This window comes from Toxotes jaculatrix, chromosome 13, assembly GCF_017976425.1.
Source record: "Toxotes jaculatrix isolate fToxJac2 chromosome 13, fToxJac2.pri, whole genome shotgun sequence".
Classification (NCBI taxonomy): Eukaryota; Metazoa; Chordata; class Actinopteri; family Toxotidae; genus Toxotes; species Toxotes jaculatrix.
Window position 1 is genome coordinate 9,185,647 of NC_054406.1, and position 19,326 is coordinate 9,204,972.

Below are 19,326 nucleotides of genomic sequence, written 5' to 3' on the forward strand. Positions count from 1 at the left end.
CATTTTGGGTTGGTGTATGAACACAACACCAAGGTCTCCACCAAGGGAGTTTGTCTGGTAGAGCTGATAAACCCCAGTTAAATTTCATTCAAGGGTGGAAAAGTCCAAATTAGAAAAACTGAAGTAAAGTCATATAGACTAAACATTTTATTCGAGTGATTCCATATCGAGTAAAGCCAGCATTTTCAGAAATAACCCTTTCTTGCTGTGTTCACCCAATAGTCCTGAGGTGCTGCAGATTCACACCAGCAGTCTTATGTAAAAGGCCAGAGGGCCCAACTGCTAGTGTGGTCTGGATGAGATAAATAGCTGGGCTTGAGGATAAAACAGAAGGCTCTGACGTGTCCAGGCTACTGTGAAAATCCTCTAAAATTGGTGACTTGCTGTGAGCGTCTTAAATGTTTTTAGGCAGCAACTGGGCACAGTTTAAGGTGGCGATGATGAGTGCCACCTCAAGCCAATTATAAACGCCTTTTCCCAAAGGAGACAGTCCATTTGTTCACAAAATTAGAACCATGTTTAAAAGGCAGAGGTGGTGACAGGGTGACTACATTTCTGGAGTAGAAGGGGTATGAAAAGGAATGTATTTCCTCTTTGAAATTGCTTTTGACTATGACCCTTATAACAAAAAGAAAAGTTCAATATAGGGACTTTTTATTATTATTATATTAGACATGTTTTGGTGTATGTATGTGTATTGCGTGTATCTGTGTCTATGCGGATAGAATAGTGTGTGTATCCATCTGTGTATCTGAGAGTGTTTCTGTGCTATGTTGTTTTTATTGAGGTTATTCATGCAGGAGTTATTGAGGGAAATCATTTTACAGCCAAATTATACTGTAATTATGGAGATGAGAGGCTCTTGTTTAGAGACACAAACAGAGAATGATGATGAGCCTATGATGTGTGTGTGTGTGTATGTGTGTGCGTGCGTGTGTGTAGCTGCAGGGCATGCTGACGGTGTCAGATAAATTTGTATCTTAGGCATGCAAACAAACTTCTGATTCCCACTGATCAACTGAAAAGAAGACCTTGGCTTCTTATCCTCTCTCCTCCGTCTTCTCTCGTCTTCATCATTTCTCCTCGGCTCACCTCAGCTGTTCTCTTTCTCTCTCTCTCTCTCTCTCTCTCTCTCTCTCTCTCTCTCTCTCTCTCTCTCTCTCTCTCTCTCTCTCTCTCATTCACTTCTTTACCCACCTATTCTGCATCTTTCCTAGTTTCTTTTACTCTGGTCCTCTCCTCCTCTCCTTCCTGTAAAGCAGCACATTTAAAGGGGCAGAGTTTGAGAGGCAGATGAGAGAGGGGCTGGCAGTAAGTGTAAACCGTCTGTTTACACAAACATCAAAACACGTTGTCAGCACAATGAGGACAAGGGACGCACACAAACTTCTAAGTAGCCCCAGTGAATAAAGTTAACAGGGTGAATAATTATGATGCACAGTGGCAAACAGAGGACAGCCAGTGCTAACACAGAAGTTGGTGAAACCTAATATTTCCAAAATAATGACCCTAAATTGGGACACCAGCTATGTCTCCTCTGCAAATCTGACATTCTCACAAGTATTTATGAATTACTGTAGGAAAGGTGGATAATTGGTCCAAATCTCTGCTTTTTCTAGGCAGCGAACTCGGTAGCCTCTGTACTTCAGGTCTGGTTCAGCTCATACATTTTTTTGTGGCTTTCACATCAAGAAGAAATCATACGGAATTAGATTTTTGCAATTTAATGAAAAAATGAAGCAGTGGGTTATGAAATGCCAGAACGTTTACAAAATAGACTCACATCTAAATCACATCAGTGGTCAGCTGCAATGATGTGGCTTTGACTGCTGAAATAACTCTGCTGGATATGTCTACAGAGACATTCACCCAGGAACCAGAAACAACAACAAAATCACAGTCTCCAATAACTTGCTCTTTGGTTACAGCTAAATTATATATCATGAATGTCTTTGGAAATACATGACTGTTAAAGAAATATGCTGTCAACACAGAAAGGACTTTTCATCAATCCAGCAATGACCAGTCAGATGTATTCTGTGAGCTCCTCACCAGTTCCCCTGTGCTTTTGACTTCCATCATACAATAAATTCACCTTCTAAATTATTAAAAGATAAGGCTGGTGTGAGTGCTTCAGACAGGGTCAGGAAGTCACAAAGTATGATGCCACTCTTGTCTTTTAAAGCATTGAATTTGTTGTTCTCAGATAGACTTATAGAAAGTGTAATAAGAAATCTGTGCATAAGTATATATCCTTGATTCACACTGTCTTCCCTATAGCAATCAGCTGTGGCCATCCAGGAAGTCCCATATATGGTCGTACAGCGGGAAACGGCTTCAACCTCAATGACGTGGTCAGCTTTGTTTGTAATCGGGGTTATGAAATGGAGGGGCCTGCACGCGCTCAGTGCCAGGCCAACCGTCAGTGGAGCCACCCGCCCCCAACGTGTAAAGGTGGGGAGAAAAGTTAAGTGTATTCACCCCTAACCTTATTTACCCCCTAACCTTTAATACCACCGCAGCTCTTATCTTTATTTACCCTTTCAGCCTTTTCATATCTCAACCATCCTTATTCACCCCAACCCTTGCCATTTCAGCTCAATTCTACCTCTAACTTCATTCAGTGTAAAACGCTGAACCCTGTATTACCGACAGAGGTGTTAACATATATTTTTTAGACGATTTCTTTAATTTAATGAAGTTTTGAGGTAGATTTAATACTCTGCATCCCTCTAACCCTTCCCTGGCTCCAGCCTCAAGAATGTCATTTTCTTTCCAGTGAAACATAAATCTCAAGCCCTGATTGTTCTCTAACAATCACAGCAACAGGGGTAGCGTTGCTCGTATGAGTTTGTACACAAGTTATCGGCATTCTGCCCAGTTTACAGAATGAAGTGCCAATGATCTGAGTAAAATTAAAAATGCAGCATAATGATAACAAGCCATTACGCTGTGTGGGTGCTGGATCCGGGACACAGAAACCTGCCACCACCGATCATCGCTTACCATTCACCATATTAACCTTTTTAAACACCAGCTCTCGTCATTTCTTCCAGCTTCACTCCTATACTCCTAATTATGCCCCATGTTATTTTACAGTTTATTTTCTAATCCCAGTGTAAAAACGTTGGGCAAAAGAAGAGGGGGAAGAGAAATGGCCCTCTCTGGTTCATGCCAATTAACACATACTTCTCTATCTCTGTTTATTTGTGTGTGTCCATCTCTGTGTCTCTCTATGTATAGTGGTCAATTGCTCTGATCCAGGCATCCCAGCCAACTCCATTCGGCAGAGTAAAATAGAGCATGGTAACTTCACCTTTGGCACCGTGGTTTTCTACGACTGTAACCCAGGGTATTACCTGTTTGGGTCACCTGTACTGACCTGTCAGCCTACTGGGCAATGGGACAAACCCCTTCCTGAATGTATAGGTTAGTATGATCCTTCCTTGGTTCAACAGTTTGATCTACGGGACAGAAACAGCAAATTTGGATCCTATCTAGAATATATTAGAAATATTATGACATTGTGTCTCTTTATTAATTGTCATGTCTTATTTTCAAGTGTCACAAATTCCAGCAAGCAGTTTTTCTTTCCCTGCCCTGTAACATTGTCTTCATCCCTAATCCTACTCGTACCTTTTTGTTTCTGAAGCTGTGTGACAGCGGTCACTACAGCTCTTCTCACAAAGCTGTGTCGAGTCGAAACAAGCTGTCTATCCTCCCTCCATTTCTCTCTCTCTCTTTCTCTCTCTCTCTCCCTTTCTCTCGGCCTCTAGTTGTAGATTGTGGTCATCCTGGCTCTCCCCCCAATGGTGTGCTGAGCGGAGATAAGTTTACATTTGGTTCAACGGTTCGATACTCCTGTCTGGGCGGAAGACAGCTGAAAGGAGAATCATCCAGGACTTGTCAGCTCAATGGGATGTGGAGTGCCCCTATGCCCTTCTGCTCTGGTAACCAATTTTAACCTCTATTGAATATACAGACTTTAAAGTTCTCGCTATCAGAAGAAGAGATAGATAGATAGGAGTTGCAGATGAAATACGAGACATCTTAAAACATGTAGACTCAACAGAGTGTGGAGCACTTCATGCCTTCCTGCCCGCACGCTTTATTAACCCTTTTGCACTCTGTCGGAGGGATAATGGGGGGGTTGGATGGACAGATAGAGGACAAGGTTGGCACATGAAAAGAGAATATATCAGTATCTGTCCGTTAAAAGAGCTGTGGAGCATAACCTCCCCCTAAAGACACGCACACACACCACAGCCCTGGACCTGTAGCCATGTGCCATTCTGTTCTGATAAGGGACTGTTCTTAATATAATTTCACCAGTTTATAAACCTATTTTATGGTTGTCTTAACAGTTTTTTCTCCCTAAACTACTCTTTGACCTCATGAGGGAAAGGACTGATAAGGATAATGATGTATAGATGTTCTTTACATACAATATTAACACATTTAAAATCTTAATTTTCTCCAGCATCAGCTGTATTGTCTTTGCCTGGTGAGTAAATTTTAAGAGAATATTGTGTACTGCAGATGCACCACTGCCATTGTTCTGTAAACTGGTGTATTCAAGCTTATTTTCTCCCTGCTGGATTTACTGTATATGCATATCTCAACACTTATTAAGCTAGATTCTCTCTAGACATAAAGCCATGATGACCTTCCATGCCACGGGTTGTATTAACAACCCGTCTAAGTTCTCAGTTGGCTGGCTGGGGGCATGATTAAGGCTCTCCCGAATGAGAGGCTCCCAGCTGCCACTTACATAACAAACTGACTGAGAACACATTCCAGACGAGTTGACTAAGAATACATTGTTATTTACAGCAATTGTCCAGGGGAGCCACAGGTTTATGGAGGGTAATAGTTTAAGAAACAGTGACTCACTGTTCCTGGCAGGCCTGTACCAGAACTCTGCAGAGATAAAGGTTTGGCTTATGGCAGCAGTGCTAGCTCCGCAACTCTGCTCTGTGACTGTTGATAAGCAAATTGTGTTTCTGATTTGACATTATGTTACCACATCAGCATTTCAGGAGTCATTAATACATTATACATATTTCAACCAAGTAGTTATAGTGGTTACTATATCAAGACCTGAAGCCTTAAGTCAAATTCCTGTCATGTTTACCTTATTTAGAATTATTTGTTTTGACAAACTTGTTTTGGCCATTTTTACAGGTTTTCCAGACTTTGCCTGGAGTCAGATTTAACATGAATGAGTATTTGGGGTTTGACTTGAATGCTGAATGCTGCGAGCCTTGGTCTGGTTGAGAACTTATTAACCAACAACTTGAAATTCAAAAGCGAAAACATTTCAAGTATCATATATATATATATTTAAAAAAAAGAAGAAGAAGAAGAAATGGAAAAATAAACAAGATAAACAAGAAGGCCTTGTATAGCCACACAAGTTAAATATTTATTTACTGGTCAGGCCTTCTGGACATTAGTGATTTCTGGGGTCTTGTCATTACCATGTGATTAGCAGGAAAATAGCATAGACTCCAGAAAAAAAAATTACACTTAGGCCTTTGTACAGATTTAACAAATTAGGTATGATGTGTTAATAAGGTAGATTTTTTCGGACAGAGCCACGCTTGTTGTTTACTGGGTGCTGGCTGTAGCTTCATATTTAAGGGACAGTGGTACGTGAATAAGTGTGTTTCCTAAAAGTACTACTTTAATCTTTGGTTATTACCGTCTGAGTGGCCGCTACTTAAAAAACGTATTTTATAAGAAACTACATCATGTTCAAGTTTCATTAGTCTTCCCACGACTCCCTGCTCGACTTCCTGCAGCAAGTCCTTGGATCAGACGAGTGAGAATGTTATAGCCTAGTAATTTTTCTCGTCCTGCATTATGAGAACTTCTGTAGGCCTGGGCAAAGGAGCTCCAGCTCAGCAACACCTGAATTTATCCCAGCGAGTCAACACCCAAATATTTCTGTCATGTGTGTTTGTTTGTGTGTGCAGATGAATGTGTGTGACCGGTCGGTGGTTGTTCCAAAGTCACCTGAGGGAAACGACAGAGATTAGTTTTCACACCATGGAAACTTATACGTGTGCACACATTCATACACACACAGACACACACAGGTTTGCACCAGTGACATCAGGTGGATTGGTTGCTCCCCCTGTTGAGACATCAACAGGGGGAGCTACATCTAAGAAATCCTGAGGCATTACAAAGGATGTTATGTTATTATGTGTTGTGTCTTTGGGTATGTGTAAGCTCAATTTAGCAACAAGCCTCTAGATATTTGCAGTATAGTACAAACAGAGCCCAAATAAAATTAGGTTATTTGTCAAAAGTACAAGGAAGAAATCATAAAAACATTGCAAGTACATTTGGGAAGTTCTTACGGTAGCTGTTTATCACACAGAACTGTTTTGTTGCATACTTTGAATTAATGGTCGATAATGGATGTGAATGAAGTTAGTAAATTTAAAATTATAGTAAAAATGGTAAAAAAATATTCATCCTGTGGTCTGCTAACTATCCAAAACTAATTAATCAGGTTGTGACATTTATTATATGCACACTCAAACCAATGCAAATTTTAGACCATTAACAAAATAGGCAATAGTGACCAAAAATGTTTGGCTAGCAATATATTTGTCCGGGCCCGTGCATTTGGGTGTGTGTGCGTATGCGTGTGTGTGTGTGTGTGTGCTCCCAAGAGCGTGCTCTGTCTGTCAGGCAGAATTTGCTGACCAGGCAGCTCCACAAGGGCAGAGCGAGGATCACACACACAAAACACGCACGCACGCACACACACACACACACACACCCTGCCACCCATCTACCCATCAGTACACTTACACACATACATGCACACATACACTCTTAGGGCGAGCATATGCACCTTGTCACCAACATTTGTGTGCGGTCCACTTCTATTTGTAAACAGAGATTTCACACTCGAGCACCATGAGATTGCAATCTATATTAAAAATGGAAACAAATATTTACCTCACACTGCATTTTCCCCCTCTGCTTTTCTCTATTTCGATTTTTAATTTGATCCATTAAGTTTTGAAGAGCATTGTGGCTTTGTAGAAGATGCAGATTGTTTGTGAGGATTCTAGTTTTGAAGTCGGGGACCTAACTCTGTCTTCTTTTTTTCTGTCTCTGTAGGCGACACAGCTGGTTCTTGTGGCGATCCTGGCATTCCCTCCCATGGTTCGAGGGAACAAACAGATTTCAGGATACGTTCCAAGGTCTACTTCAGCTGTTCGGAGGGCTACGATCTGATTGGCTCTTCAGAGAGGATGTGCTTCCCTAATGGGACCTGGTCCGGCACGCAGCCCTTCTGTAAACGTAGGAAAAAAGTTTAATTCTAAATCGACCACCTTAACAGTGACCCAGTTATAGATTCATCCATGCACTGCACAGTCTCCTAAAAATGTATAGTCATATAGCTGAAACTCATTGCTTTCTCTCTCTCATTCTTCCTCCCAGCTGTCCAGTGTGGTAACCCTGGCACTCCCAGTAATGGAAGAGTATATCGTTTGGATGGAACAACATTTTCTCACTCCGTCATCTACTCCTGCATGGATGGCTACTTGCTCACTGGCGCTACCACTAGGCAATGTCAGGCCAACAGCACATGGTCAGGAGTACAACCCAACTGCACCAGTAAGTTACCTGCTGTATGTCGAGAGCTAGTTAACAGACTGATACATCTATGTATAGACAATCTAACAATATCTGACACTCCAATACATAAATTCAGTTCTCTACTCATAATAAGGATGCATTTTTGTTGGATACTTATTATGAGTATGAACTTACGAGGTGTCTTGGAAGCTAAAGAGCAAATTTCCAGCTTTATGTATCACTTACTATATATAATCAGAGCATTAAATCCTTGCTTTGCAATGACATCTAGTCTGCAGCCCATAAACATCACTGAATTCCCAACGCATGATTGTAAGGTTTCCTTTCCAGGCTTTTTGCGACCCTATTTTATGCCTTGTTTTAAATTATTCTGTGTCAGTATAGGTCTGAGTAATGAAATCAGCCTCAAATCTTCACCCTCCTGTGCCAGACTTTGTAGAGTGACATGAATAACCTTGATCGTTGTTTACTTTAGCTAATTTGTTTTTTGAACTCTGTGAGAAAATTCCCCAGAGTAAATAACCATAAAATATTACATTCTGTTCCTATGTGAAATGTGTTCAAAGCTATGGTTGGAGCAAGTGTTAATCAGTGCTACATGTTACACAGACTAAAAAATCTGCTTGTTTGCATGGCAATAAAGAAAAATGCAACAGCCACCAGTGGAGTAACACTTTACATTCACAACAAATTACCATTTCAACATCGTGTCCCCAAAGTGAACTTCACCTTTCTTGTGGCCCCACATGAAGCGAGCCCTAATAGTATTTTATTGTTTTCCAATTTTCAGTGACATTTCTTACTTTAATGCACTATGCAGAGAAATAATCTTTATAATATTCTGCAGTACGGGGCACCGAGATAGAAATGCTGAGAAACCAAAAAATCTTAAATATGGGGTCCTGGAAAGAAAAAAGTTTATAAGAATCTCTGACTTAAATGAAATGGCTTTTACAGTAGATTGCACTGCATCTATTAACAGGCATGACAGTATCTGGGGTGGGTTTAAAAGCATTTAAACTGCCTATTAGACTATGAAGGACATCGCTTCATAAGTACAGTCAGGGGATTCCTAATGCTCCTTAAAAGAGTCCCAGGACAACCTCGGCCATTTTTAATATCACTGTTGTTTCACTCATGAGAAGTGACGGCCATAAAGGAGTGCGAAGAGGCCATACAGGTCGATTACAGATTAACTATCCACTGCAATCTCCACAATTTCAACTTCTAGATAAAGTACTTTAGATAGTTATTAGTTACTGCAAAAATAGCAGAAATTAAGTTTTTCAAGGGTCAGTGTCGTGACTCAATGTCCACAAAATTAAACTTAGACAAGTATACTAAGTAGGTATTAAAAATAAATATGCAGTTCTAGTCAGGTTGCTTCTTGAATCACTGCAACTTTGGGTTTCCTGAGACAAAATCTTCTGCCAGTCATAGACTTAATCTTGAACTTTGCCATTCTGATGTTTATTTATCAGACGGTCCTCTCTAGGCCTAGCACATTTTGAAAAACAGTGATTAAAAAAAAGATTGAGCAACATACAGTCTTTCACTACCACTCTGTCCATTTCTTTGCTTCCTCTGTCACCTTGTTTGACTCCCTGTCATTCTTTTTCCATTCCTTGAACCTATACCTATAAAACATATGCAGGAGTAATAAGCAAATTAAAATTCCAAATATCCTGTGCTATTGCATGAGCTTGATCTGAGCAGTGAACCTAATCTTCATTCCACGTCTCCCACTCCAATCCTGTCCAACCTTTCTCTGCAGTGATAAACTGTGGGGATCCAGGTGTTCCGGCTAACGGCCTCCGCTATGGAGAAGACTTCACAATCGGTCAGAATGTTTCCTTCCAGTGCCAACCAGGATATAGAATGGAGGAGGATGGATCACCTGTACGGACGTGCACCCAAAATGGGACGTGGAGTGGGAATATGCCCATTTGTACAGGTAAGTGAATTATCAAACCACTCAGCAACAACACTTGTGCAGTTGTTGTAACCCTTACAATGAGTATTCATATAATAAATGTCTATATGTAAAAGTAGACACAATAAGGGAGAACTATTTGTTGCCATGTTTCATTAGTTATACAGAGCTGTATTAAACACAAATAATTAATTTCTTAGCAGATCTTTCTGCAACGCGTACATTTAATTTCACTAAACAGGTTAGAGTAAGGGGGTAAACATGCAGGGAAAGGACATATACTGGTAAATGTTAGCCTGTTACATTACTTGTATTGTACAAGTAAACAAATAAAATAGTAATCATACTGTAAAAGTGTAGTAATAATACTGGTAAACTGCCCAGTACAGTACAACTACTGTATTCACGAGTGACCTCTAAATCCAACATAAACCCTTGTATCACCCCAGCTATTTAAAGACTGACAGCGGATTCTGCTCACTTAGCAGTGAGAGCCTCTGTGAGGGAAAACAATAAATACAAACAAATCAGATAATACTGAATGAGTCACATGTAACAGCTCAGAATTGCTGTAATTAGTTTAAACTCTATCTATTACTGGACTTGATTGAAAGTCTTTCCAGACGAGAGTATCTCACAACTATTTACACTGGTAAATTTTAATAGCAATAAAATTCTAAACTAATTTTACAATCAGTATTTGAAACTGGTGTTGTAATTAACCAGTCTCCCTCCCTCTACAGCTGTCATTCAGTTTACAGGGCAGTGATGTTAAGTAAGGCAGCAGCATTGCCTGGAGCTACTAAAAACTGGATGTATGCTATTTTTTTCCCTCGCTCTCTTTCCCAACCCCTCTCTCCCTCCATCCCAGCGGTGACCTGCCTGGCTCCCCCTGCCATCAGCAATGGGGTACTGCAGGGTAGTGACTTTGAATGGGGCAGCAGCGTCAGTTACAGTTGCTCACCTGGATATGAGCTGTCATTCCCCGCTGTCCTGACCTGTGTGGCCAATGGCACCTGGAGCGGCATGCTGCCCCAGTGCTTACGTAAGTGCACACACCACCTCCACGTATACAGCACACTTGCATTTAACCTGGCACAAGCACATGAACTGCCTGTTATTATTCATCAATTACATTTAGAAGCAAAATCAAAATACGTCCTTGAGCTACACAAAAAAGTGAGTGCTTTTCAATATTGTTAGCACCGTATACTGAAATAGGATTGTGTGCGGCTGTGTGTGTTTGTGTGTCTGTCTGCAGCCAAGTTTTGTGGTGACCCAGGTACTCCAGTTGGTGGTTTCAGGGAGGGACGAAGTTTCATCTATCAATCAGAAGTGTCCTTCAGCTGTGCTCCACCTCTCATTCTGGTTGGCACAGCAACCAGACTTTGTGAAAGCGACGGTGCCTGGAGTGGGACGCAGCCACGCTGTATCGGTAATTTTATTCATTTATATTTACTTGGCAACCAGACAACACAGGGAGCCCATTTTACAAATGAAAGATATTATCCAAATATTTTTGGGAGTACTCCCTTCAACTAAATTGTTCACGCAGCTTGTAATAATCAGCTAGAAAATTTGCCTGGTACGGTATGTTATTTTTCTTAAGGAAAGGCTGATAAACTTGTTTTTTTGTTTATGTGCACTGTTTTCTATGTTGGCCAACAAAAATTAACTTTAGGTCCCCTTCAATCTTCATGCTCATGTGATTACTCAACCTCATGCAAGAACTCATGCTGAAAATGACTCTGGGTCTCGGTGGAAATTTTTCCATACTGATAACAAAACTATGCGTTTTTGAAAAATAAGAACTTTTTTTTTTTCAAAACTCCTTTTTCATTCAACAAAAGAGGACAACGTTTTAACATGTCAAATGCTATATAAACGGAAACAGTCACACAAGAACGTTGTCTTATAATCATAAGACATGATTATAATCAGCTCATAAATAGCAACATTTTTATTTAAATCGTGATCGAGCTGATGAGAGAATAAGTAAACATGATCATGAATCTGACCCAACAGTGAATGCGAGCTTTTCGTGCTGAACAATTTTCAATTCTTGAGGCTACAAATAAATTTTGGTCAGTACCAAAAAAGTATTGAGATTCGATGCTCAGCCCTATAGTTCTTCACCGAGCTTAAAATATACAAGTCAAAACCTTGGGACTGTACTTCTGAATAAATTCATAAGTTAAGACAGTTCCCCAGTATTATGTTGTTCAACTAACTCTCCAACTTGTTCAGAATACAGTATCAAGGCTTTTAACCTCCACCAAGAATTGATTTAAGATTTTACTGATTACTTTTTAATAGTTCCTGACTTCATCATCAATCATTCATTCCCACATGAGCTGGAGCACAGCCTGGTATCCTCAGGCAGGGGTGTCTTGTGCACTTCAAAGTCTGGGTTAAAATTAAAAGGCGGTGATGGTTGGTCCACTAGAGACCCCAGACTTTTGAATGAGATTCCTCAGGAGGGAAAATAAGTATCTTCTTTTAAATAACATATCAAAGCATAGTATTACAGACTTCCTTTTAATGTTGTCCCATTGCTGTACATAGGTTTTCTTTTGATTAATATTATTTTGTTTGTTGTTAATGTGTTTACTTTCCTCACTGAATATTTCTGTGGGTTTGTAACCTATGAAACACATGATTTAGTTTATGCCAGCTCACCAGGGAGCCTGGACTGGTGTCTGATATTCCCCTGCCTAATGGTCGTGGTAATTAATGACCCATCATTATGGAGTTGACAGCCACATTTCAGTTTACTCAAGGGTTTGCTGTGTAGAGCAACTACTGTTCAGTCAAAGTTAAAGTCACATAGTCTTATTGGAATAATAATGAATAGTGACTGGAGGCTCATCTGAGACAATCTTGTTAATGAAAAGGCAACCTTAGGAGGACAAGCCTTAAAGGATTCCTCTGATGTGAGAGAAAGTATCATTTCCAGATCGGCAACTGTTCCTTATAAAAGCTGCTCCGTATTTCGCTGTGAGAAAGAATCATTATCTTACCTAATTATTCTGACTTTTGAAAACAGCGTGAATGAAGATTACAACCTTGCGCGTCCTTAGTTTTAGCTTCAAATAATTCTGGGAATGAACTGTGCAGTGTTGAGTGTGGAATTGGTTTTACTGTTACCCTGGATGCCCACTAGATGTGGCACTTTCATTTTTCACTTTTACAAAGGCTCAGTTTTTATCCCAGTGCCTACAAAAAGCATTTAGATTTGCCCATTTTATAAAGGCCATTTGCAAGGACTGCCTACACACAGACCGCAACTGATGGTAGCTTGCCATTTATGCATGCCCATGCAAGAGTGGCATGTATGCCGGATGTAGAAGATCAGCAGTTTCAGAATTTAAACCAGCTTGCCTGGCACCAACAACCATGCCAAAGTCAAAGTCACTGAAATGCTGTTTTTTCTCCATTCTGATGTTGATGTGAACATTAATTGAGGCTCTTGACGTGTATCTGCATGAGTTTAATGCTTTGTAATGCTGTCACATAATTGGCTGATTGGATAATTACATGAAGAAGCCAGTGTAAAGGTGTTCCTAATATAGTGGACATTGAGGACAATGTCTCCAACATTTGGTAGTCTTATAATTACTGAATTGCCTATTTAGATCTAGGTGGTACAGTGAAACATTGTGAAACATTTAGCGTTAAATCAGTTATGTCTGAAAATGTCTGACCTAAAAAGCAAGAATCTTAAAAGGGAAGCCCTTTTCAACAAATTACAGAGAAAGTGCTTGCTCATAAGCAAGACAACACCATTACACGCTGCAACTTACAGTATTTAGTAAAAGGCTTCCAGAAACGGGAATCCACATCCAACTTCAAACAAGCTGCTGCTATCCGGGGGATTAAGAAGAAAATGAGAAGGGATATTCAGTGCACATTACAAATGGTCCCACTGGGTCAACTCACCACCACACGTGATGTTTCAAGCACCACTTCACATGTCTGATTCAGAACAGGTGCTTAAACATCAAGTATGCTGATGAATTGTAATAAATGAGAGCTTTTGTAATGCGAACAGACACTTGACTTTTTGTTCCTTCGTGGCTCTGGATAAGGCACGCACCCAGTACTTTTACAGTAGCTATAAAGTAAAACGCTCCTTGTGAAATAGATGATCTAAAACTATAAGGCACCCTCTGAAGTCTTACTTAATTGATATAAAAACTTAATCTGTAACTACTGGGAAATTAGTAGCTATAGTGTAAGTATGCTGATTGTTAAGGAAAATCTTTCACTTCTACAACGTGATTGTTTTTAGGACTGAGACTGTGAAACACACACAAGCACACACACAAACAGAGTGATTCTCAGTGCTTCTTTCTGTGTGTGTGTGTGTGTGTGTGGTTGTTTTTTCTTTCATATAAGTGAAGTGAGAATGCAGTGTTGAGTGTGTGGGTGATTTATTAGTATGTGATTGCAGCTGTATGTAATATATGTGTGTATTAATATGTGACTGAAACAGAATGAGTTTTGAGCCGAAGCAGCCTGCTCTTTAAATAAGACAGACGAGGGAGGAGGGGGTGGCAGAGAGAGATACAGCAACATGGTAAGACAGAAAGAGAGAGGGAGGGAGCAGTTAGAAAGAGAGGGGGAGAGGTAAAAGGACAAAGCAGTGAGAGAGAGGAGGGCAGTTAGAGAAGTACAGGAAGAGAGAGGGAGAGGTTGGGGGTGGTGGTTGTGGTGGTGGTGGGGGTGGAGAGTGAATCTGTCATTTCGGAAGCTGTATTGAATCGAGCTCTGCGTCAGGATGTGCTCTACATGCTGATGACCCTGCCACACTCACACTCACACTCACTCACACTCACACTCTCACTCTCACACACACACACACTCAACACACACTCTTAGAGCTGGCCCAGCTTCGTTTTCTGATAAAGCACTACTGCCCCCTGCTGCCCTGCTTGTGATACATAACCCTCTGTTACCATGACAACAGAGGAGAGGAAAAGAGAGTTAAGAGAGGACATATAATGCTACTGCTAATTTATCTTTCTTTTAGATTATGTGTGTAATTACTTACATTCTTGCCCTTTTCTTCTCAGAACCGACCAAAACCAGCTGTGATAACCCAGGAACGCCACGCTATGGCTCCTTAAACCGGACCTATGGTTTCAAGGTAATGTGTCTGTTCTGATAACCTAACTCTGTAGCTAGCTTCATACTCAAGTAGGTTAACTTACTAACTAACAGAGAACCTCTGATTGCTGAATTTTGTATGGACATTTTATAATTCACATAACTGAGGAAGTTATTTGTTAGAAAAACAGATTAAGAAAATAATTTATAAGAAAATAATGTTAGTTGCAGGCCTGTTAAGTATTTCTGGGGCATGTAAAGTTCAAAGTTTATATGAGGCTTCAGCTCTCTGGGTCAAATGAAATAAGTCATGTGTAGATTTGTTGCCGGTGTTGTGTCCTGGAAACAAACCTGAATGTTACTACCAGGATTTGATGATTTAGATAACAACCGTCAGTATCTATGACATGTATGTTACATGTAGTTGCATTTGCATAGTCATCTACATGTCCATGTGTCTGTATTTCTTGCAAGGCAAAGGCACATTCAACAAGCGCTCTAAACAAGATAAACATACACATTATGTAATTTGGAATAAACATTTTGTTGTATGTGGTATTTGCCAGCACAACACTAGTTCCTCTGTTACAATCCTCTGGTCTTTCGAAGGTGTTCAGACTCCTACTTCACAAACAGTAGGAGCAAACAAAACTTTTTCAAACTTTCTTTATTTCTCTGTGATTGTGTGCTTTTGTCTCATTCTCTCTCCCTCTCTCTGTACAGGTGGGAAGTGTGGTGTCATTTCAGTGCCAGCCAGGTCATTTGATTCAGGGCTCTTCCTCTAGAACCTGCCAGCCTGATCTGACGTGGAGTGGGACACAACCTGAGTGCATACGTAAGAAATACATCCTGTCAATTTGTCAACTTACTGCTCATTAATCCTAACTGTGTGCCAGACTCGAACGCAAGTGTACAAATCCCCTCTCCACCCTCCAGCTCATGCCTGTAAGCAGCCAGAGAGCCCGCTCCATGTGGACGTGGTGGGGATGGATCTGCCTGGTTTTGGCTACACCTTGGTGTACAGCTGTCAACATGGCTACTTCCTGGCAGGGGGTTCTGAACACAGAGTCTGCAAGAGTGATGGCACTTGGACTGGAAAGATGCCTATATGTCGAGGTGAATGATTTGCCTCCTTGTTTTTTAATGTTATATCTACGTCAGCTGCATTAGACTAATGATTGTATCTAGAGCCATTAAGCTTGAGTGAACAGGTAGGAGTGTTGAGCAGTGACTTGCTCAAGGACACTTTGTCAGCACACACCAGGACAGATCTGCCATCTGGAGTAAGGTGGGATTTCTTGGTGGGGTGGTCAGCCCGTGGACTGGTGGTGAGTCTGGCAGCAGTTATACAAAAAAGATAAAAAATATCCCATGGTGTTTTATCCCTTGCTTTATCCCTTTTGGTAGATTTGCCAGCCTGGTCCACACAGGTGAGGCTATGAATTTGCTACACCTCATGAGTCCGTTATTCTCCCAAATGTACTGCGTACAATGAACTAACAGCCACAGACTGATCGTGTCGAACTTAAATTGACCAGGGGAACAGCTGCTTGTTGGAAATGATAGGTTGTGTGGTGTATTATGCTCACATAAGTTACTGGAATGTACGTATATGTTTGTTTTTGTTTTATTCCAGTCAACCAGTGCCTCAGACTGTAAATGTCAGTCACTGAAGAGAGTGTGACATGTTTGCCATCACATTTTATCTTACTTTGTATGTGAGTAGTATAGATGTAGATTGTTAATTTGTGCTCTATTTGCACCTAAAAATCCTTGAAGTAACTTAAGTTTTTGCCTTATTCATCAAGAAATGTTAACAGGTGAAGTTGTGAAGCCTCCTTTGTGCAAGGAAAAACTGCAAGCTTCAAGACTGAAATCATTCCACCAAGGCTGCCACCCTTTTGCCCTGAAGTAGCCTTCAAAATTGGAGCGCTTTCTGATCCAATTTGAGATTCTAGGACAAATACCCTCTCCCTTGCTTGCCTTTACTTGTTGGCAACAATGGCTGCATCTTGAAGTGATAATAGAAGCTAGTCTGAATGGCCAAACCCAGTGTGTCTTAAGGCCACTTTTAAAAGTATCTAACATGCACATACATTGCTCTGCCTACAAATAACCATTAAAGAGGTTTATTTTGAGCAACGCTTTTCAACACAGGTCTTACTCATTATGCGCATGTGTGACTAATAGTAATGAGCACTGCATTCTAATTTAGTAATTTGGTAGTATAAAGTGCACCCTCCCCTGGGTAAGCCTGGTTTCTAAAAGCATCAGCTGATGGACCTGTAAGTTAAACAAGAGGCAAACCAAAATATTTTAATAATTTTTCATACTGTGTCCCTATGGCTCTGCTCATTTATTTTAATGGGACATTATCTTTCACCCTCTGTTTCTTTCATGTGTGTAGCTGGAGAGAAGAAGAAACCTGTGAAACCGGCAACAGGAACTCCCAGCCCAAAACTAAATGGTCAGTTCTAATACAGTCTTTTCTATTCCAGGATAGCTTATCTATTCTATTTTGGCCTGGTTTAGTCTGTAATGTAATAAATTCTGCTCTGCTCCTTTCCACTCTGCTCAGTTCTGCTCCACAGTGCTGTTCCTCTTGTGTTCTTGTCGATTTTATTGTACTGCTTTCCATCGCAGCTCTAAATAATAAATTTTTCCTCACTACACATAGAAGGGTAAATTAACTACTGTGATGTTCTGGTTTTCTATCTGCTGTCGTTTTGTTCAGTTCTGTGTTTCTCAGCTTTGCTCTGTTGTGATCTCTTTTTCTGTTGTAGTTCAATAACTCGTTGCTTTTCATTGCATATGAAAGAGTTCCTATAGCTAATGTATGAGTATGAGTAAGTTCTTGTAACTATCAAAACAAAAAGCATCTCTTATATCTACTGAAACATTCTCCCGAAAGCCACACATTAAATTCTTACTTCCAGTGTTTGTTTACATGTTTACTGTACTTAATTCCCATTAGGCACATAAGGAACCACTGTTTACTTGGAGTCATAATTTGATCCTATATATACTTTTTCTGCAACATGTTCATTTGATTTAATACCTCTGCATGACATCTAAAATCATGCAGATAGTCTAACCCATGTTTTAGCGGAAAGGGAAACAAGAAAAACCAAGCTGCTTAGCAGTTGCTTCTCCTTTGTGAATGCATACTCTGTGTGTGTGATATCATCTGGTATAACTAATGAAGAGTTGTAACAACTGATCAACGAGTATTTTTAACTTCATTTTCAAAATGACTTATTTTAATTTAATGTCATTTCTGTTCTACTCCATTCTATTCTGATCTGTTGTGTTCTATTTCATTATATTTGTTCTATTTTATTCTACTCTATTCTGTTCTACTCTGTTCTGGTCTTTTCCATTTCCTTTTTCTGTTCTGTTGTATTACATTCTGTTCTGTTCTGTAGTTCCAGATGATGTCTTTGCTCCTAACTACATATGGAAGGGTTCCTATAATTACCGTGGAAGGAAGCAGCCCATGACACTGAGCATCACCAGCTTCAACTCCACAACAGGGAGAGTCAACGTTACCCTTAGCAACGGCAACATGGAACTCCTCCTATCAGGCATGACGCATCATGATTAATTATACCTCACATACAGTGCTGTATGTATAATATAGTATATATGGTGTGAAAAGACATGACATGACATATCACAGTCACATTTCATGGTTATACTACAGTACTACATGATGCTGTATTGATCCATTGGTAACACAGTAAATAAATAGCCAGGCATTAAGTGTAATTTGGGCTTATGATATCAATACTTCTACTGACAACAATTTGAATTATTTGTGCTGCTTTCTAGTGGTTGATTATTGGTGTCTGAATTTCACTACTTTCCTGGAGCTCCCAGCTTCTTTTAAATGTTGTTACTGTATTTCCCCCCAAAACTCAAATTATACACATACACTTATTCACACACAGGCCTCCCAGTGTCCTACAACAGTTTCAGCAGGGGGTTAAGACCCTATTAAAACACAAATCCCATTGAAGCTAGAATTGGTTCCTGGCGTAGTAGAGAGCACAAACACTATATCACAACCATGCAGCTATCAGATGTTTAACATCCATCTTCTGGCTTAAAGGAGCAGCTTTAGATCAATAACATCTAAAACTGTGCTCACGCAGGCACCAAAAGGCTTGTGCCCAGTTGCATAAAACTTGCATGTTTTCCTTCCTAATATTTTTCTTAAGATGTCAAGATTTCCTTAGCACTGCACTTAAAGGAGTAGTTCAGTGTTTTGGGAAATACACATAGTTGCTTTTTTTCAGAGAGTGAAAGATGATATTAATCTTAGGCCAGTGCATTTAGTACAAAGCTGGAGTTAAGACGTGTTCAGCCTAGCTTAGTGTAAAGACTGGAGACATGTGGAAACAGTTTGCTTGGCTCTGTCCGAAGTGAAAAATGTGTGTACCAACACCTCTTAAGCTGTGTTACGGACACAGTGCATCATGTTTGTTAATCCCATGCATGACCACAAATGTTAAAATTCTGATTTGTGATGTTTGCAAAACACAGGCAATGTGCACCAGGAGGTTTGAGCACCAGTCAAGAACAGCTGCCAGTGAATTCAGAGCACCTGATGAGCTGTCATCTCTTTGCTTCAACTTTGTCTGATTTTTTGATGAAGA

General features: G+C 40.2%; 1 protein-coding gene across 1 annotated transcript in view; it reads left to right on the plus strand.

Annotated features, from left to right (window-relative positions):
- Positions 1–19,326, plus strand: part of csmd3b (CUB and Sushi multiple domains 3b) — a 318,235-nt gene that overhangs the window by 290,385 nt on the left and 8,524 nt on the right. Inside the window, exons 56-68 of the mRNA XM_041053205.1 lie at positions 2,281–2,466; positions 3,244–3,429; positions 3,777–3,950; positions 7,144–7,326; positions 7,468–7,644; positions 9,401–9,580; positions 10,431–10,604; positions 10,821–10,994; positions 14,635–14,708; positions 15,392–15,503; positions 15,605–15,784; positions 17,076–17,135; positions 18,094–18,252. Of these exons, the coding sequence (XP_040909139.1) occupies positions 2,281–2,466; positions 3,244–3,429; positions 3,777–3,950; positions 7,144–7,326; positions 7,468–7,644; positions 9,401–9,580; positions 10,431–10,604; positions 10,821–10,994; positions 14,635–14,708; positions 15,392–15,503; positions 15,605–15,784; positions 17,076–17,135; positions 18,094–18,252 (2,019 nt within the window). The remainder of the gene's footprint in view (positions 1–2,280; positions 2,467–3,243; positions 3,430–3,776; positions 3,951–7,143; positions 7,327–7,467; positions 7,645–9,400; positions 9,581–10,430; positions 10,605–10,820; positions 10,995–14,634; positions 14,709–15,391; positions 15,504–15,604; positions 15,785–17,075; positions 17,136–18,093; positions 18,253–19,326) is intronic.